Source organism: Anolis sagrei, chromosome X (genome assembly GCF_037176765.1).
Source record: "Anolis sagrei isolate rAnoSag1 chromosome X, rAnoSag1.mat, whole genome shotgun sequence".
NCBI classification, from domain to species: domain Eukaryota; kingdom Metazoa; phylum Chordata; class Lepidosauria; order Squamata; family Dactyloidae; genus Anolis; species Anolis sagrei.
Window position 1 is genome coordinate 105,735,791 of NC_090034.1, and position 21,581 is coordinate 105,757,371.

General features: G+C 46.3%; 1 protein-coding gene across 2 annotated transcripts in view; it reads right to left on the bottom strand.

Annotated features, from left to right (window-relative positions):
* Positions 1–1,178: 1,178 nt before the first annotated feature.
* LOC137094695 (serine/threonine-protein kinase PAK 4-like) overlaps positions 1,179–21,581 on the bottom strand; it is a 127,168-nt gene continuing 106,765 nt past the window's right edge. For both annotated transcript variants that reach the window (XM_067461085.1, XM_067461086.1), the window contains exons 4-9: positions 18,223–18,759; positions 7,187–7,320; positions 4,991–5,117; positions 3,753–3,878; positions 3,367–3,501; positions 1,179–1,590 (exon numbers count right to left, since the gene is read on the bottom strand). In XM_067461085.1, the coding sequence (XP_067317186.1) occupies positions 1,435–1,590; positions 3,367–3,501; positions 3,753–3,878; positions 4,991–5,117; positions 7,187–7,320; positions 18,223–18,759 (1,215 nt within the window). In that variant the 3' untranslated portion in view covers positions 1,179–1,434. The remainder of the gene's footprint in view (positions 1,591–3,366; positions 3,502–3,752; positions 3,879–4,990; positions 5,118–7,186; positions 7,321–18,222; positions 18,760–21,581) is intronic.

Genomic DNA, 21,581 nt, shown 5'->3' on the forward strand with positions numbered 1-21,581 from the left:
ATCTACCCCAACCTGCCTTCGGAGTCAGAGATGGCCTCATCTACCCCAACCTGCCTTCAGAGTCAGATATGGCCTCATCTTTCCCAACCTGCCTTCGGAGTCAGATATGGCTTCATCTTCCCAACCCATCAGATCAAACCAGCTGGGGAATCCAGAGATCCCATCATCCCCCTTCAAACTGGGAGCAATCCACAAACTATAGCTTTGCAGTAAACAACAGGAAGTTCAGAACACCAAGCAAAGCAAAGCAAGCAGAGACAGGAGGAAGAAGAGCTGGAAGAAGAAGCCTCCGTTGCGACAGGGCCAAGCAGAAAGCTTGGGGAGGAAAAAAGAGGCAGCCAAGAGAGGCAAAGGCTGGTGTTAATTCGGGCCTAGAGTCCAATGGTATCTCATAAGGGATGCTTGAAGGCTGAGAGATTTGGGTACCCAAGTCTACCCGGAGTTCTGCAGAAACGGAAATATGTATAGAGTAAGTATGGACCAATTTTGGCTCTCTGGGTGTTTTGGACTCCAACTCCCACCATTCCTAACAGCCTCAGGCCCCTTCCTTTTCCCCCTCAGCCGCTTAAGCGGCTGAGGGGGAAAAGGAAAGGGCCTGAGGCTGTTAGGAATGGTGGGAGTTGGAGTCCAAAACACCTGGAGGGCCAAAATTGGTTCATGCCTGGTATAAACACGAACCCACCCTGAGATTTTGCTTCTTTCGTGGCAGTTTGGGCACAATGCTTCTGCAACAGTGTTGGAGGCATCTGGACCTTTGCAAAAAGGACTCAGATTTGGGTAGAGTACCCTAAATTATTGACTGGCAGTTCAAAACAAATGGAAGAATTATAGTTTTTTGCAGGCCTCAAGCTATCCTCCTCTCCAGCAAAGATCTTCCTGCCTTACTCTGGGAGGTCATCGTGACGTTGCTCCGCTTTCCCCCCTTTGCAATTTGGGGAGAAATAGGTAAAAATGTTCTCTGCGTTCACCAAGAGCAACCCCACATATCCCTAAAAAGTTTCTTCCAATTCCTGATTATGGAAAAGGAAAGGAGAGAAGAAGGCCCTCCCCGAAGCCCTTTGCCTGGAGATGAATCGTGTTTTTCGGCTCCCACCCTAATTACAAAGGACTAAACGGCAACCGGAACTGTTAGTCTTTTCTTTTTGAGACCTCTGCACCCCCATAAGTCCAATTCCCCCCCACTTTTCCCCCAAACTCAGTAGTACAGAATGGAGATGGGCTCCAGTTATACGAGGCTCCAGTGTCGACAGCAGGCAAGAAGAAGGAGGAAGTCCGGAAAGAAAAGGGGCTCCCCAATATGAGAAGTCTCCCCGCACCGGGCCCGTCCTCTGCTTTTTGGGGGAGACCAGGCGGGGAGGAGGGTGGGAGCCCCCTCTTTCTCTCTTTCTTTCTCTCTCTCTTTGGTTGATTGTCCTCCTTCGCCCGCCTCTTTCCTCATCTCATCCGGTTCTGCCTCATCAGGGGCACGATGCAGGAAGGGGGCCCGGCTTTCCCGAGGAAGGGGTGCTTCAAGAGTTCGTTGGCGGTGGCTCTCTGGGCCGGGTCGCGGACCAGGAGCCGGTCGAGGAAGCCCTTCAAGGAAGGAGAGACCTGGAGCAGAAAAGAAGGAAGAAACGGTCCTGCAGAAAGGATCACAGAAGGGACCCCAAAAAGCCATCCAATCCATCCCCCTTCTGATGGTCAGGAAGACACAGTCCAAGCCCTCCTGACCGATGGCCATCCAGCCTCAGCTTAACATCTTCTGCAGATGTCTAGAGTTGGAAGAGACCTCCAATGGTCATCCAATTCATCCCATTTCTGCCCAGTCAGGAAGACGCAGTCCAAGCCCTCCCGACGGATAACCATCCAGCCTCAACTTAACGTCTTCTGCAGAAGACTAGAGTTGGAAGAGACCTAAAAAGGTCATCCAATCCATCCGCCTTCTGCTAGCTAGGAAGACATAGTCCATGCCCTCCCAACCGATGGTCATCCAGCCTCAGCTTAACATCTTCTGAAGAAACCTCCAAAGGTCATCCAACCCACCCCCCTTCTGCTGGTTAGGCAGACACAGTCCAAGCCCTCCCGACCAATGGCCATCCAGCCTCAGCTTAACATCTTCTGCAGAAGTCCAGAGTTGGAAGAGACCTCCAATTGTCATCGAATCCATCCTCCTTCTGCCGGTCAGGAAGACACAGTCCAAGCCCTCCCAAACAATGGCCATCCAGCCTCAGCTTAACATCTTCTGCAGAAGTCTAGAGTTGGAAGAGACCTCCAAAGGTCGTCCAATCCACCCTCCTTCTGATGGTCAGGAAGACATAGTCCAAGCACTTCTGACCAATGGCCAACCAGCCTTGGCTTAACGTCTTCTGCAGAAGACTAGAGTTTGAAGAGACCTCCAATGGTCATCCAATTCATCCCATTTCTGCCCAGTCAGGAAGACGCAGTCCAAGCCCTCCCGACCGATAGCCATCCAGTCTCAGCTTAATGTCTTCTGCAGAAGTCTAGAGTTGGAAGAGACCTCCAGAGGTCATCCAATCCATCCTCCTTCTGCCGGTCAAGAAGACACAGTCTAAGCCCTCCCAACCGATGGCCATCCAGTCTCAGCTTAACATCTTCTGCAGAAGTCTAGAGTTGGAAGAGACCTCCAAAGGTCATCCAATCCATCCCCCTTCTGGCGGTCAGGAAGACACAGCCCAAGTCCTCCCGACCAATGGTCATCCAGCCTCAGCTTAATGTCTTCTGAAGAGACCCCCAAAGGTCATCCAATCAATCCCCCTTCTGATGGTCAGAAACACACCGTTCAAGCCCTCCTGATCATCCAGCCTCAGCTTAACGTCTCCTGCAGAAGCTTAGAGTTGGAAGAGACCTCCAAAGGTCATCCAATCCATCCTCCTTCTGCTGGTCAGGAAGACACAGTCCAAGACCTCCCAACGGATGGCCATCCAGTCTCAGCGTAATGTCTTCTGAAGAGACCCCCAAAGGTCATCCAATCCATCCCCCTCCTGCCAGGCAGGAAGACACAGGCCAAGCCCTCCCGAACGATGGTCATCCAGACTTAGTTTAACGTCTTCTGAAGAGACCCCCAAAGGTCATCCAATCCATCCCTCTTCTGATGGTCAGAAACACACAGTTCAAGCCCTCCTGACCAATGGCCATCCAGCCTCAGCTTAATGTCTTCTGCAGAAGTCTAGAGTTGGAGGAGACCTCCAACAGTTATCCAATCCATCCCCCTTCTGCAGCTCAGGAAGACACTGTTCAAGCCCTCCTGATCATCCAGCCTCAGCTTAACACCTCATGCAGAAGTCTAGAGTTGGAAGAGACCTCCACATCTTGATGCCAAAGGAAGGAGGGGGAGAAGTCAAGAAAAGCAAGGAAGGAGCCTGTTACCTTGTGCAGGTTTTTGAGCTTCGGGGGCAGGTTGTCCCGGATCATCTTCATGGCCTTCAGAGGAGGCTCGTTGAAGTAAGGCGGCTCCCCGTCCACCATTTCGATCACCATGACGCCGAGGGACCAGATGTCCACCTGAAAGCCCAACAAGATCAGGGTCAGAAGCTCTGGGGTCGGTCCTGACAAACAGCAGGAGGGCCACCATTTGAAGAGGCCAGTTATAAAGGTCAACCCAACAGTGTCCAAAGTCCAGACACTGAAGATCTGGGACGGGCATGGGCAAACTTTGGCCCTTCAGGTGTTTTGGACTTCCACTCCCACAATTCCTAAAATCCTTTTAATACCAATGCCTGGCATTCCTTCTTCCACTCTGGGCATCCTCTTACCTCTGGCCCATACGGCAACCGGGAGATGAGCTCGGGGGCCATCCAGTACGGGGTCCCAACCAGGGACTTGCGCCGTGGCACCTCTTTGTTCACTTGGGCACAGAAACCGAAATCGGAGAGTTTAACCTGCGAGGAAATTGAGAAGAAGGAAACGTTGGCGGTGAAACTCTCTCCACAATCACATCATTTCATCTCCCAAGTAGGGAATTTTAAGTGCCTCTCTACACTAAGTAACAAAATTCTGGGTTGCTGTGAGTTTTCTGGGCTGTTTGGCTATGTTCCAGAAGCATTCTCTCCTGACATTTCTCCCACATCTATGGAAGGAATCAACAGACGCTGTGGGGTCTGTTGGAAACTAGGCAAGTGAGGTTTATATATCTGTGGAATGATGTCCAGGTTGGGAGAAAGAACTCTTGTCTGCTTGAGGCAGGTGACAACTCCCAACAAAGGATTCCCCCAGGCAGTAAGCAGCCAGGCTTTGAAGCTGCAAGGCCATTCGATGCTAATCAAGGTGGACAGTTGCAACATTCACACTTGCCTCAAGCAGACAAGAGTTTTTTTTTCTCTCACCCTGGACATCATTCCACTTGCCTAGTTTCCAACAGACCTCTCAACCTCTGAGGATGGCTGCCAAAATGTCAGGAGAGGATGCTTCTGGAACATGGCCATACAGCCCGGAAAACTCAGAGCAACCCATTAATAAACTTTTTCCATGTGTTTATGATAGTACCAATTAGGAAATGACATTTATTGGACAACTAGCTTGGGGACCCGGCGCTGCCCGGGTTATTTGAGAAAGGCATTGTGCGCCAAAGTTGGTCTTTATCCGTTATTTATGTGGCTCGCAGTGCTCTCAGGATATGAATACATAACAATATAAAATTACAATATAAATATAAAATTACAATAAACACAATCACAATGACAGTGGGCAGGCTACACGTAATGATTAAAAGAAAACTAATTAAAAACCGATTAAAAACTCGAGTGGGATATTTTATGGTCTTGGTACCAACTGTAAACCGCCCTGAGTCGCCTGCGGCTGAGAGGGACGGTACATAAATATAGCAAATAAATAATAATAAATGTATAAACCAGGAACAAAAATCATGTTACATAGTGTGATCAACCTTGTGATTCCAAACTATGAGGCCATGAGAATAAAAGTGGCATCGAAGTGATCTAGCAAGAGCTAGTAACAGCCGGTGGATCCGAGCTCGGGAAAAAAGGAAACTCACCCGTCCATCGTGGGTGAGCAGGATGGAGTCGCTCTTGATATCGCGGTGGATGACGCCCTGGGCGTGGAGGACCGAAAGCGCCTTCAGGACAGACAGACAGACGGCCGCAATCTGCTCTTCGTTCATCCTGGAAGAAGAACGCAAGACTCGTGGTGACTTCCCCTCTCCTTGTTATGGATGTAAGAACATTGGAGTGTCACCTCCAGAAACAACAAGGGACAAGGATTCGTAAACCTCGTTACTTCCCAGCAACTCAGATTAAGAATTAGACTATTCCAGAGCCATGGCTAATAGGCAAAACACTGAAGTATCTGCTCTATGAAGGGTGACATCCCTTGGTCTGTCCTACCCGTCTATTTTGCTGTATGGTGTCAGAAATATTAAAAATTAACTAAGTATTTTTAATTACAAAAATGTGGGTCAAGCACTAAAAGGGTTAAATGGATGCAACGACTCAGCAAAAGTTGCAGGTCAATATAAGCAGGTGTGTCTGTAGCTTAGTAGCCCTCAGTGTGAGAGGACCTCAGTGGGAGAAAGGCCTCAGTGTGTTAGTAGGCCGGAGTATTAGAGAGCCTCAGTGTTAGTAGGTCTCAGTATGAGAAGGCCTGGGTATTAGTTTGCCTCAGTAAGAGAGGCATCAGTTTGAGATAACCCTCAGTGGGAGAAAGGCCTCAGTGTTGTTAGTAGGCCTCAGTATGAGAGAGGCATCAGTCTGAAAGAACCCTCAGTGGGAGAAATGCCTCAGTGTGTTAGTAGGCCTCAGTATGAGAAGGCCTTGGTATTAGTTCACCTCAGTGTGAGAGAGGTGTCAGTCTGAAAGAACCCTCAGTGGGAGAAAGGCCTCAGTATGAGAGAGCCTCAGTGTTAGTAGGTCTCAGTATGAGAAGGCCTTGGTGTTAGTTCACCTCAGTGTGAGAGAGGCGTCCGTCTGAGAGAACCATTAGTGGGAGAAAGGCCTCAGTGTGTTAGTAGGCCTCAGTATGAGAGAGCCTCAGTGTTAATAGGTCTCAGTATGAGAAGGTCTCGGTCTTAGTTCGCCTCAGTGTGAGAGAGGTGTCGGTCTGAGAGAAGCCTCAGTGGGAGAAAGGCCTCAGTGTGTTAGTAGGCCTCAGTAGGAGAGAGTCTCAGTATGAGAAGGTCTTGGTGTTAGTTCACCTCAGTGTGAGAGAGGCGTCAGTCTGAGAGAAACCTCAATGGGAGAAAGGCCTCAGTGTGTTAGTAGGTCTCAGTGTTAGTAGGCTTCAGTATGAAAAGGCCTGGTGTGAGAAGTTTCGGTGTGAGAGAAGCCCCAGGCTGAAGGCTTTGTGTGTAAAGCTCCAGTGCGAAGGCTGCTGTGTGTAAAAAGGAACTGAATGAATCTCCTGTGTAAGACATCTTGAGAAGACACAGACTGATGGGTTCTCTCAGACTGATGTGTGAGAGAAGGCTCTGTGAGAGCAAAGCTGTTTATCTGCATGAGAAATAAGCCCAGTGTGGAAGCAACGAAGGAAATAGAAAGAACTTTCTTTTTGTTATGGAAACCTTATTTTTGTAAACAGTGCAACCATATCTGTATTTGCAAATACAGTGTGAGAGGCGCCATTCTGACAGAACCCTCAGTGGGAGAAAGGCCTGTGTTAGTAGGTCTGAGTTACACTGAGGTGTAACTAAAGAGATAACATTGGCCTGTGTGTTTTTGTTCTTTTTATCACTTTTGGGTCATGCCACTGCTAATAAATTACTCTGCTGTACAGTCACAAGGAGGGTCTTTTGTTAATAAGCCCACTCGCCCAACATATGGAACCTAGGATTCTAATATTATCAGAGAGAGAGCGAGCAGAAAACAACAATCCTTTGTTCTGCTTGGACATTGGGAGGGATCCTGGAGTAGCAGGATCGACTTAGGTTCCTCATCTTTGCTACTTCGCAAAACACAAGCCAAGTCAGGAGGCTGAAAAATGATTCTCCTGAAACTGTGATCCACCTCCACTCCATAATTACTATCACGTGCATCTTTACTTCTGCTCCTTTGCTTTCACCTAGCCCTGAAGACAACTGTACAAATATTTCCCAACCAAAATGCCTTGGGGGAATCAACCCTTCATGTATTCTCTGCACTGGATCCCTCTCCATAGAGCAGGCATGGGCAAACTTCAGCCTTCCAGATGCTTTGGACTTCAGCTCCCACAATTCCTAACAGCCTACCGGGCCATTTACCTTGTATGCGTGACGATGTCAGTCAGTGCACCGCCCTCGAGGAACTCCATCACCACCCATAGTTCGTCGCCCACCAGGTAGCTGTTGTACATCTCCACCACGTTCTCGTGCTGATAGTCCCTCATGATCACCACCTGGAAGGGAGAACGAGGACCAAAATAAAAAAGGATGGCGAGCGGAAGATTGGCGATAAGACGTTCCAAAATGATGAGAGAGATGGCATTGGAAAGGAAACTCACAGAATCAGAAGAGTTAGAAGGGATGTCCAAAGGCTATCTGATCTCCAACCCAATTCTGCCATGCAAGAAGACACAATCAAAGCCCTCCTGACAGGTGACCATCCAGACTTTGCTTAAAAACCTACCACTGGCCTGCTGGAAAGTATATTCTATTAGAGTTGGAAGAGATCCCCAAAGGCCATCCAGTCCAACCCCCTTCTGCTGGGCAGGAAGACATATGCTGATCACTCCTGACAGATGGTCATCCAGCCTCTGCATAGACTTCCATAGAACCCTAGAGTTGGGAGAAACTCTTCAGCCATCCAAGAACACACAAACAAAGCCCCCTCAGATGGCATCCAGATTCTGCTTTAAAACCTCCAGAGGAGACTCCACAGGACTCCAAAGCAGTGTATTATGTTGTCAAAATTCTTCCTAATGTTTAGATCAGCATTTCTCAACCTGGGGGTCCGGACCTCGGGGGTTCAGAATGCTCTTTGATTGTAGGTGAACTATAAATCCCCGCAATTACAACTCCCGATTGTCAAGGTTTATCTTTTCTAAACTCCACCAGTGTTGACATTTGGGTATTTTGAGTATCCGTGCCAAGTTTGGCCCAGATCTATCATTGTTTGTGCCCACAGTGCTCTCTGGATGAAGGTGAACTACAACTCCCAAACTCAAGGTCAATGCCCACCAAACCCTTCCAGTATTTTCTGTTGGTCATGGGAGTTCTGTCTGCCAAGTTTGGTTCAATTCCATCATTGGTGGAGTTCAGAATGCTCTTTGATTGTAGGTGAACAACAAATCCCAGTAACTACAACTTCCAAATGTCAAGGTCTATTTACCCCAAACTCCACCAGTTTGGGCATATCGGGTATTTGTGCCAAATGTGGTCCAGTGAATGAAAATACATCCTGCTTATTTGATATTTACATGACAATCCATAACAGTAGCACAATTACAGTTATGAAGTAGCAACAAAAATGTTATGGTTGGGGGTCACCATAACAGGAGGAACTGTATTAAGGGGTCACGATATTGGGAAGGTTGAGAAAAACTGGTTTAGATGGAACCAAACCCAACCACACACTAGAATGTATAGTCCTACTGAAGCTTACTAATACTGAGGCCTATCTCACACTGAGGCCTTTCTCCCATTGAGAGTTCTCTCAGACTGACACCTCTATCACACTGAGGTGAACTAACACCGAGACCTTCTCATACTGAGATCTACTAGCACTGAGGCCCTCTTATACTGAGGCCTACTAACACACTGAGGCCTTTCTCCCACTAAGGGTTCCCTCAGACTGACGCCTCTCTCACACTGAGGTGAACTAACCCCGAGACCTTCTCATACTGAGACCTACTAACACTGAGGCTCTCTTATACTGAGGTCTACTAACACACTGAGGGTTCTCTCAGACTGACGCCTCTCTCACACTGAGGTGAACTAATACCGAGACCTTCTCATATTGAGGCCTACTAACACTGAGGCTCTCTCATACTGAGGCCTACTAACACACTGAGGCTCTCTCATACTGAGGCCTACTAACACACTGAGGGTTCTCTCAGACTGACGCCTCTCTCACACTGAGGTGAACTAATACCGAGACCTTCTCATATTGAGGCCTACTAACACTGAGGCTCTCTCATACTGAGGCCTACTAACACACTGAGGGTTCCCTCAGACTGACGCCTCTCTCACACTGAGGTGAACTAACACCGAGACCTTCTCATACTTAGACCTACTGACACTGAGGCTCTCTCATACTGAGGCCTACTAACACACTGAGGGTTCTCTCAGACTGATGCCTCTCTCACACTGAGGTGAACTAACACTGAGGCTCTCTTATACTGAGACCTACTGATACACTGAGGCCATTTTCCTGCTTATATGATATTTACATTACGATCCATAACAGTAGCACAATTACAGTTACGAATTAGCAACGAAAATAATTTTATGGTTGGGGGGTCACCACCACATGGGGAACTGTATTAAGGGGTCATGGCATTAGGAAGGCTGAGAAGTACTGGTTAAGATGGAACCTAACCTAACCACGTTCTGAAATTTACAGCCTTAAAGGAAATCTGGAACAGGGCTGGGCAGAGATCAGCATGTAGGGTCACTTTTGAGGTCCCAGGGGCCTAATGTCCTTCCTTAGAAAGGAGAGGTTTGAACTGTTCAGAGGTCAACTGGGGAAACCTGAAGTGCCCCTCTAGCTTGGCTTTCCAAATAAAACAGTCACAGAGCATTTCCCCCAGAGAACTGACTGCAAGAAATTAAGCTGTCAAGGCTACTCTGAGAAAGCAGGATTTGCCATGAATCCCTTGCGCTGTCCTGAAGGACGTGCTTCAAGACACCTCCGTTTCCCGTGCTTCAGTGTGCGGAGGGGAACCACTTCTGAAAGGGAACTGCTTACGCAGGAATGCTTAGAGTGCAACGGAGAGGCTTTAATTCCTCCTGGCATCCCTCTGCAATATCGATGCGCTCTCTGGATGCTCTCCCCTGACACCCAGCGTAAATATTATGCCATGTGTTTAAAGTGAAGAGCATCAACACTCGTACACAGAGAGCAACTGGGGACAGAGGGAACCCTGTGGTGCAGACCTGCTGTTGTGCTTCCACCTCTGTTTCCTCGTTCTGTATAACTCAAGGTGTAGTATTAGAGATCTAGGAAACTGAGGTGTTTCCTGAAGGTGACTTCCCCCTTATTCTAAAATTCTTTAGTGTATCCCTCTCGCTTTCAGAAGAGAGCACACTATGAGACCTCTCTGCCTTTAAATGTAAGACAGTAGCTGAACTGGGAAGCTTTCAAGGTTTACAAGGAGCTTCACTCAGTTGCTTTTTTTCGCACTGGAGTTTTACACACAAGACCTTCACTTTGGGGCTTCTCTCACACACCAAAGCTTCTCACACCAGGCCCTCTCAAACTGAAGCCTACTAACACTGAGGCCTACCTCACACTGAGGCCTTTCTCCCACTGAGGGTTCTCTCAGATTGACGCCTCTCTCACACTAAGGTGAACTAACACCGAGGCCTTCTCATACTGAGGCCTACTAACACAGAGGTCTTTCTCCCTCTGAGGCCCTATCACACTGAGGGCTCTCTCAAACTGAGGGCTACTACGCTACAGGCACACCTGCTTATATTGAACACCGAGGCCTTCTCATACTGAGACCTACTAACACTGAGGCTCTCTCAAACTGAGGCTTACTTACATAATAAGGTCTTTCTCCCACTGAGTCCCTAACACACTGAGGGCTCTCTCAAACTGAGGGCTACTAAGCTACAGGCACACCTGCTTATATTGAACACTGAGACCTTCTCATACTGAGGCCTACTAACACACTGAGGTCTTTCTCCCACTGAGGGTTCTCTCAGCCTGACACCTTTCTCACACTGAGGCGAACTAACACCGAGGCCTTCTCATACTGAGACCTTCTAACACTGGGGCTCTCTCATACTGAGGCTTACTAACATACTAAGGTCTTTCTCCCACTGAGGCCCTCTCACACTGAGGGCTCTCTCAAAGTGAGGGCTACTAAGCTACAGGCACACATGCTTATATTGAACACCGATACCTTCTCATACTGAGATCTACTAACACTGAGGCTCTCTCTTAGAGGCCTACTAACATACTGAAGCCTTTCTCCCACTGAGGTTTTTCTCAGCCTGACACCTTTCTCACACTGAGGCGAACTAACACTGAGGCCTTCTCATACTGAGACCTACTAACACTGAGGCTCTCTCATACTGAGGCTTACTAACACACCGAGGTCTTTCTCCCACTGAGGGCTCCCTCAGACTGAGGGCTACTAATCTACAGACACACCTGCTTATACTGAACTGCAGCTTTTGTTGAGTCAGTGTATCCATTTAATCCTTTTAGTGCTTGACTCACAGTTTTGTAATTAAAAATACCTAGTTAATTTTTTCTCTAGTTATTACCCCAAGCATACATACTTAATATCTATCTATCTATCTATCTATCTATCTATCTATCTATCTATCTATCTATCTTCTATGCACATAATAAAAGGTGAAAGTATGTATGTGTGTATGTGGCTGGTGTATCTCCTTACACAGACAAGCCCTCACTTCCACAAACAGCTCTAGCTCCCACTACTCAGGAGACACCTATGGCCCTCCCTCCAATGACATTGCAGGTTACAGTGAGTGCCATGAACATGTCCAAAAACCTTGCCAATGTCCTCCACCAACACCACACTGCCCACCACCCAAGTGAAGGCTTTCATATTGGGACCAGTTCATCCTAGATTTTCTGTTTTTTCTCCACCACGGGCACCCTAGTGTTGCTGACTCTCTCCATTGGTGTGGAATTTGCATGGCCCCGCCCACTGCCTCTCCCTTGAACTTTTCCTATTCTTTTCTATGGCACACAACAAACAGAGGAATTGATCAGCAACTATACATGCTAGAGAGGTTTGGGGAGAATTCACCATGATTTATAGGAGTTGTAGGTACTGGGATGTATAGTTCACATGCAATCTAAGAGCACTCTGAACTCCATCAACGATGGACCTGGAACTTACTTGGCACACAGAACCTCCATGACCAACAACACATACTGGAGGTCTTTGGAAGGATTTATAGGAATTGTAGTTCACCTACATTCAGACCACACTATGAACCCAAACATAGTGTTTGGAAGGATTTATAGGAGTTGTAGTTCACATACATCCAGACCACACTATGATCCCAAACAATGATGGATCTGGACCAAACTTGGCGTGCATGCCCGAAATGCTCACATTTGAATACTGGTGAGTTTTGAGGGGATTTGGCCTGGACATTATGGAGTTGTAAGTGTTGGGATTTATAGTTCACCTGTAATCAGTGAGCACTCTAAGCTCCACAAAGATGCAATTGGACCAAACTTGGCACACAGAGCCCCCGTGACCAGCAACAAATACTGGAGGTCTTTGGAAGGATTTATAGGAGTTGGAGTTCACATACATCCAGACCACACTATGATCCCAAACAATGATGGATCTGGACCAAACTTGGCGTGCATGCCCGAAATGCTCACATTTGAATACTGGTGAGTTTTGAGGGGATTTGGCCTGGACATTATGGAGTTGTAAGTGTTGGGATTTATAGTTCACCTGTAATCAGTGAGCACTCTAAGCTCCACAAAGATGGAATTGGACCAAACTTGGCACACAGAGCCCCCGTGACCAGCAACAAATACTGGAGGTCTTTGGAAGGATTTATAGGAGTTGTAGTTCACCTACATTCAGAGCGCACTATGATCCCAAACAATGATCAATCTGGACCATACTTGGCATGCATGCCTGATATGTTCACATTTGAATACTGGTGAGTTTTGAGGGGAATTGTCCTGGACATTTTGGAGTTGTAGGTACTGGGATTTATAGTTCACCTGCAATCAAGGAGCACTCTGAACTCCACCAAATATGAAATTGGACCAAACTTGGCACACAGAGCCCCCGTGACCAGCAACAAATACTGGAGGTCTTGGGGGGAAATTCATCTTGATTTGGGGGAGTTGTAGTTCACCTACATCCAGAGAGCACTACAAACCCAAACACCGATGGATCTGGACCAAACTTGGCACACAGACCTGATATGCCGGAATTTGATTACTGGAGGGGTTTGGGGGAAAATGACCTTCCTTTCTGGGAGTTATTGATACAATTAATCCTACTATTAATGATACCATTATATTGATATTGTTATTGATACCATTACTGATAACTTTGGATACGATTAATCATTATTGAAATAATTGTTGATGCCATTGTAGCACTGTGAATCCAAACACTGATCGATCTGGACCAAACTTAGCACACACACCTGATACCCTGAAATTTGATTTCTGGAGGGGTTTGGAGGGAACCGACCTTCCTTTCTGGGAGTTGTAGTTCACCCACAACTAGAGAAACTGTGACCTCCACTGATGATGGACCTGGACCACACTTGGCACACAGAATCCTCATGACTAACTCAACCTATTGTAAGCGTTTGAGGGGATTGACTCACGACAGTGGGAGTTGTAGTTTATCCTACAGCCAGAGAGCACATTAAACCTCACCAATGATGTAGTTCACTCACAACCAGAGAAGCCAATCTTCACCGATGATGGACCTGGACCAAACTTGGCACATAGAACCTCCATGACTAACTCAACCTACTGGAAGGGTTTGAGGGGACTGACTCACCATAGTGGGAGTTGTAGTTCACCCTACAGCCAGAGAGCACATTAAACCTCACCAGTGATGTAGTTCACCCACAACCAAAGAAGCTGATCTCCACCAATGATGGACCTGGACCAAACTTGGCGCATAGAACCTCTATGACTACCTCAGTCTACTGGAGGGGTTTGAGGGGACTGACTCACCCTAGTGGGAGTTGTAGTTCACCCTACAGCCAGAGAGCACATTAAACCTCACCAATGATGTAGTTCACCCACAACCAGAGAAGCTGACCTCCAGTGATGATGGACCTGGACCACACTTGGCACATAGAACCTCCATGACTAACTAAATCTACTGGAAGGGTTTGAGGAGACTGACTCACCACAGTGGGAGTTGTAGTTCACCCTACAGCCAGAGAGCACATTGGACCTCACCAATGATGTAGTTCACCCACAACCAGAGAAGCTGACCTCCAGTGATGATGGACCTGGACCACACTTGGCACACAGAACCCCCAAAACTAACTCAATCTACTGGAGGGGTTTGAGGAGACTGATTCACCACAGTGGGAGTTGTAGTTTATCCTACAGCCAGAGAGCACATTAAACCTCACCAATGATGTAGTTCACCCACAACCAGAGAAGCTGACCTCCACCAATGATAGACCTGGACTAAACTTGGCACACAGAACCTCCATGATTAACTCAACCTACTAGAGGGGGTTTGAGGGGACTGACTCACCACAGTGGGAGTTGTAGTTTATCCTACAGCCAGAGAGCACATTAAACCTCACCAATGATGTAGTTCACCCACAACCAGAAAAGCTGATTTCCACCAATGATGGACCTGGACCAAGCTTGGCACATAGAACCTCCATGACTAACTTAACCTACTGTAAGAGTTTGGGGGGACTGACTCACCGTAGTGGGAGTTGTAGTTCACCCTTCAGCCAGAGAGCACAGTGAATCCCACCGATGATGCATCTAGAGCAAACTTGCCTAACCTAACAAACTTTTAAGTATTGATGGAGTTTCTTGGGGTGAAACTGGCATGATGGAAGTTCTAGTTCACCCATTTTGTACCACTAAGAAACTGACTTTTTCAAAGGCAACACTGGGTCCCCAAGCTAGTATACAATAACGTAAATGCTAATGCATAGCTCAAGGTCTGCTGAAACTGGAATATTAACCTTTCCCCCAGTTCTGTTCTTCCTTTCCTTTCAATGTAAACAATGTGTGCAAGTAGCGCCCTGCTGAGGTCTCACATCCCAACCTATTTCAAAGCGTTCCACAAAAACAACTTCCAAGCAAAGCTTTGGGTTCACTTCAACCCACGAAACATTTACTTAGGGATATTCCCTTCCTCTTGATCAAATATTTCGGTTCAAATGTTTCCAGCTGTTCCAAAAACCGAATATATTTATACAGAGCATGGAATGAATCCCATTTGGATTGCACCAATGTGCTGCCTTTGAAAAAGGGATCAGAAAGGTGAGATACTCAATGCACAGAATAGTAATTTGGAGGGCTGGTTTCTCAACGCCTCGGGAAAAGGCATCCACAGCACTTCTTCCAGCCCAAAATCCCAACCAACTCAAAAGTGGGGCAACCTACAACCTCTTCCTACTTTGGCTCCCAAGTTTTCTGAACTTCTCTTTTAAATATACAAAAGGATGTCAAGTTTGCCTTCTGCTGCTCAAGAGACAGAATAGTTGAGCAATGGATTCAAATGGCAGGAAAAGTGATTCCAAAGAGAACTCTTCAGCCAAGGAAGGGGGGGGGGGTTGTCTGAGTGAGTCTCCTTCCCTGGAAAATTTTAAGACTGGATGGCCATCTGTCTGGAGGGCTTTGATTGTGATTCCCTACGTGGCAGAAGGTGGTTGGACTGGATGGCCTTTGGGAATCTCGTCCTACTCTAATGTAATATAGGCTGCCTGGGAGTCTGATAGAGTTCCCTTCTCTGGAGGCCTTTAAACAGAGGCTGGATGGCCATCAGTTGGGAGGGCTTGGATTGTGTCTCCTTACCTGGTAGAAGGCAGTTGGACTGGATGGCCTTTGGGGGTCTCTTCCCACTCTAGTGTGATATAGACTGCCTGGGAGTCTGATAGTATTTCCTTCTCTGGAGGCCTTTTAACAGAGGATGAATGTCCATCTGTTGCGAAGGCTTGGATTGTGTCTCCTTACCTGGTAGAAGGCAGTTGGACTGGATGGCCTTGGGGGGGGGGGGTCTCTTCCTACTCTAATGTAATATAGGCTTCCTGGGAGTCTGATAGAGTTTCCTTCTCTGGAGGTCTTTAAACAGAGGCTGGATGGTCATCTGTTGGGAGGGCTTTGATTGTGTCTTTCTGCATAGCAGAAAGGAGTTGGACTACATGGCCTTTAGGGGTCTCTTCCAACTCTAGTTGGAAGTGTAATATAGATTGCCTGGGAGTCCAACAGAGTCTCATTCTCTGGAGGTGTTTAATCACACTCTGGAAGACCATCTGTTAGGAGGGCTTGGATTGTGTCTTTCTGCATAGCAGAAGGGGGTTGGACTGGATGGCCTTTTGGGGGTCTCTTCCAACTCTATTATAATTACTTGAGAATCTGATAGTTCCTCCTTCTCTGGGGTGTTTAAACAGAGGCTGGATGGCCATCTGTTGGGAGTGCTTTGATTGTGTCTTACTTCCTGCAGAAGGAGATTGGACTGGATGGCCTTTGGGAGTCTCTTCCAACTCTAGTGTAATATAGATTGCCTGGGAGTCCAACAGAGTCTCCTTCTCTGGAGGTAATTAAACACAGGCTGGATGGCCATCTGTTAGGAGGGCTTGAATTGTGTCTTTCTGCATAGCAGAAGGGGGTTGGACTGGATGGCCTTTTGGGGGTCACTTCCAACTCTAGTGTAATTGCCTGAGAGTCTGATAGTTCCTCCTTCTCTGGGGTGTTTAAACAGAGGCTGGATGGCCATCTGTTGGGAGTGCTTTGATTGTGTCTTACTTCCTGCAGAAGGAGATTGGCCTGGATGGCCTTTGGGAGTCTCTTCCAACTCTAGTGTAATATAGATTGCCTGAGAGTCCAACAGAGTCTCCTTCCCTGGAGGTACTTAAACACAGGCTGGAAGGCCATCTGTTAAGAGGGCTTGGATTGTGTCTTTCTGCATAGCAGAAGGGGGTTGGACTGGATGGCCTTTTGGGGGTCTCTTCCAATATTGTAATTACTTGAGAATCTGATAGTTCTTCCTTGTCTGGGGTTTTTAAACACAGGCTGGATGGCCATCTGTTATGGAACTCCCTCCCTGCAGAAATCAGACAGGCGCCTTTCCTCATGGCCTTCCGCAAGGGCCTGAAAACCTGGCTCTTCGAAAAGGCCTTCAACTAAGTGCTATGTTTTTGGAATTACCACCGGAATGGACTATGACTATGAGATTGATTATGTCCCCAAACAAGACGAAGCGGATTTTTAGTTTAATTAGTTGTGTATTACTAAGATGTTGTGTTATGGTCTTAATCTACTGTAAACTGTTGTCTTCTATGTTCTATGTTCTGTACACCGCCACGAGTCGCCCTCGGGCTGAGAGTGGCGGTTAACAAGTGCAAATAATAAATAAATAATAATCTGTTGGGAGTGCTTTGATTGTGTCTTACTTCCTGGAAAAAGGGGGTTGGACTGGATGGCCTTTGGGGGGGTCTCTTCCAACTCTAATGTAATATGGGCTGTCTGGGAATCTGATAGAGTTTCCTTCTCTAGAGGACTTTAAACAGGCTGGATGGCCATTTGTCAGGAGGGCTTTGATTGTATCTTCCTTCCTAGAGGAAGGCGATTGGACTGGATGGCCTTTGGGGGTCTCTTCTCACTCTAGTGTAATATAGACTGTCTGGAAGTCTGATAGAGTTTCCTTCTCTGGAGGTCTTTAAACAGAGGCTGGATGACCATCTGTTGGGAGGGCTTTGATTGTGTCTTTCCACATAACAGAAAGGAGTTGGATTGCATGACCTTTGGAGGTCTCTTCCAACTCTAGTGTAATATAGAGTGCCTGGCAGTGCGATGAGAGTTTCTTTCTCTAGAGGTCTTTAAACAGAGGCTGGAAGGCCATCTGTTAGGAGGGCTTGGATTATGTCTTTCTGAATAGCAGAAGGGGGTTGGACTGGATGGCCTTCGGGGGTCTCTTCCAACTCTAGTGTAATTGCCTGAGAGTCTGATAGTTCCTCCTTCACTGGGATGTTTAAACAGAGGCTGGATGGCCATCTGTTGGGAGTGTTTTGATTATGTTTTTCTGCAAAGCAGAAGGCGGTTGGACTGGATGGCCTTTTGGGGGTCTCTTCCAACTCTAGTGTAATTGCCTGAGAGTCCGATAGTTCCTCCTTCTCTGGGGTGTTTAAACAGAGGTTGGATGGCCATCTGATAGGAGGGCTTGGATTGTGTCTTACTTCCTGCAGAAGGAAGTTGGACTGGATGACCTTTGGGTGTCTCTTCCAACTCTACTGTAATTGCTTGACAATCTCTGGGGTGTTTAAACAGAGGCTGGATGGCCATCTGCTGGGAGTGCTTTGATTGTGTCTACTCTGATGACTGTAGATAGGCATGCACAGTGCAGGGGGGTGTACCCATATCCTAGAATTGGGGGGAAAGAGGAAGCCCACCCCCCCGTGCGCACCTCGTTGAAGAGCAGCTCCCTCCGCTGCTGCTTCCGCAGGTCCATCTTCTTGACGGCCACCAGCTTCCCGCTGCTCTTGACGGTGGCGATGCAGACGATGCCCGTGGAGCCCTCCCCGATCTTGATGAAATTGTCCAGGTAGGTGCGGGGGTCGCCCGGGTCCACCACCATCTGCAAGGCGGCCCGGAACTGTTCGTGGGAGACCCGCTGAGGCTCACGCTGCGGGGAGCGGGGCTGGTGCTGCTGCTGCTGGGGGGCTGCGGGAGGTGGGCCCGGAGGAGGAGGTTGTTGGTGCGGTTGTGGAGGCAGGTGCTGAGGCGGTGGGCCCAAAGGGGGCTGCGGCGGGGAGTAGGAGGGCGGGTGGGCCGGGATGTGTGTCAAGTGGGGGTCCGAGGCGTGCTGGGAGAGCCCCGGGTGGGGGGCCTCTGGGATCCTGGATCTTGGGGGGACGGACGGGGGCACGCGGGAAGAGCTGCTGTTTCCGCTCAGCGGGCCGTTGGAAGCGGTTTCTTGGGGTTTCCCAGGTCTATGCTCCCCCTGGAAAGAGGAACAGAGAAGACAGGTGACAGAAAGAAGAGACAATGGAGACCACTTGGCTTGAATGCCAATCCCTTCCTTTCCTATATACATCCTGCCTGGGGGAATCCTTTGTTGGGAGGTGTTAGTTAGACCATTTGAACAACCGCCATGTGAGACTGCACAGAGAAGCCATTAAAATCCACAAGCATGTAGACAACAACAATATAATCATAATCATAATCATAATAATATAAATCCTTATTTATATTCCACCCTATAATAATAATAATAATAATAATAATAATAATAATAATAATAATATCTTGTTTATATTCCACCCTATCCCCCCAGAGGGACTCAGGACAGATTCCAAACATAAAAGGCCAAATGTTCAAACACAACAACAACAACAATAACAATAATGATAAAATAATAATAATAATAATAATATCTTGTTTATATTCCACCCTATCCTCCCGGAGGGACTCAGGGCAGATTCCAAACATAAAAGGCAAATGCCCAAACACAACAATAAATTAATAATAATAATAATAATAATAATAATAATAATAATATCTTGTTTATATTCCACCCTATCTCCCCGGAGGGACTCTGGGCAGATTCCAAACATAAAAGGCAAACATTCAATGCCCAAACACAACAATAATATGAAATAATAATAATAATAATCCTTATTTATATTCCACCCAATAATAATAATAATAATAATAATAATAATAATAATAATAATACCTTATTTATATTCCACCCTATCTCCCCGGAGGGACTCAGGGCAGATTCCAAACATGAAAGGCAAACATTCAATGCCCAAACACAACAACAACAACAACAACAACAACAATGATAAAATAATAATAATAATAATAATAATAATAATAATAATAATAATAATAATCCTTATTTATATTCCACCTTATCTCCCCGGAGGTACTCAGGGCAGATTCCAAACATAAAAAGCAAACATTCAATGCCCAAACACAACAATAAAATAATAATAATAATAATAATAATAATAATAAAACCTTATTTATATTCCATCCTATTATATAATAATAATAATAATAATAATAATAATAATAATCCTTATTTATATTCCAACCTATCTCCCTGGAGGGATTCAGGGCAGATGCCAAACATAAAAGGCAAACATTCAATGCCCAAACACAGCAATAAAATAATAATAATAATAATAATAATAATAACAATAATAATAATAAACCTTATTTATATTCCACCCTATCTCCCTGGAGGGACTCAGGGCAGATTCCAAACATAAAAGGCAAACTTTCAGTGCCCAAACACAACAATATAATAATAATAATAATAATAATAATAATAATAATAAGCCTTATTTTTATTCCACCCTATCTCCCCGGAGGGACTCAGGGAAGATTCCAAACATAAAAGGCAAACATTCAATGCCCAAACACAATAATAATAATAATAATAATAATAATAATAATAATAATAACAACCCTTATTTATATTCCACCCTATCTCCCCAGAGGGACTCAGGGTGGATTCCAAACATAAAAGGCAAACATTCAATGCCCAAACACAACAATGATATAATATAATATAATGTAATGTAATATAATGTAATATAATAATAATAATAATAATAATAAAATTAAAAAAACCAGAATCTGTTATATCAGACATAAGACAAAACATCAAACATCGAACAGAATCATCAATTTCAACAAAAAGAAGGAAACTATGAAAATGAACAAAATCTGGCTACCGGGATTTATAAAATCAGGACAGTAAATAAAGAAAGACACTCAAAAACAGGGGAATTCTAGACAGGAAACAATCAGCTAACACCTCCCAACAAAGGATTCCCCCAGACAAGAAGCAGCCAGGCTTTAAAACCATGGAATTGAACAAAATCTGGTGACCGGTATTTATAAAATCTGAACAGTAAATAAAGAACAACACTCAAAACCTGGGGAATTCCAGACAATCAGGGCCAGCTAATACCTCCCAACAAAGGATTCCCCTGAGCAGGAAGCAGCCAGGCTTTTAAGCTGCAAGGCCATTCAATGCTAATCAAGGAGGCCAATTGCAACAGACACACTTGCCTCCAACAGACAAGAGTTCTTTTTCTCACCGTGGACATTCCATGGATATATAAACCTCACTGTCTGGGGAACAGACCTCACAACCTCTGGGGATGCCTGCCATAGATGTGGGCGAAACATCAGGAGAGAATGCTTCTGGAACATGGCCTGACAGCCTGGAAAGCTCACAGGAACGCAATGATTTCGGCCATGAAAGCTTTTGAAATTACATTGTATTAATTTCAACAGTATAGACCAGGCATGGGCAAACTTGGGCCCTCCACGTGTTTTGGACTTCAACTCCCACAATTCCTAACAGCCTATCGGCTGTTAGGAATTGTGGGAGTTGAAGTCCAAAACACCTGGAGGGCCCCATCTAATCACAGGTAGATGTTAATCTACACATTCCTTCTTTGACTGGTTCTTGAGTGATTTGAGTAATTCTTGGGGAAGGAGCTGATGAATCCCAAGTAAGACACTAATGGTGTATTCAGAATTAATTCCCCAGAGATCCACAATAGGTATGACCTTTCTGAGCTGCCTGGCCATGTTCCAGAAGCATTCCCTCCTGACGTTTCGCCCACATCTATGGCAGGCTTCCTCACAGGCTGTGAGGTCTGTTGGAAACGAGGCAAGTGGGGTTCGTCAGGAGGGAATGCTTCTGAAACATGTCCCTGCAGCCTAGAAAACTCACAGCAACCCAGTCATTCCAGCCAGGAAAGCCTTCAACAATACATATACCATGTGGCCTTCCAT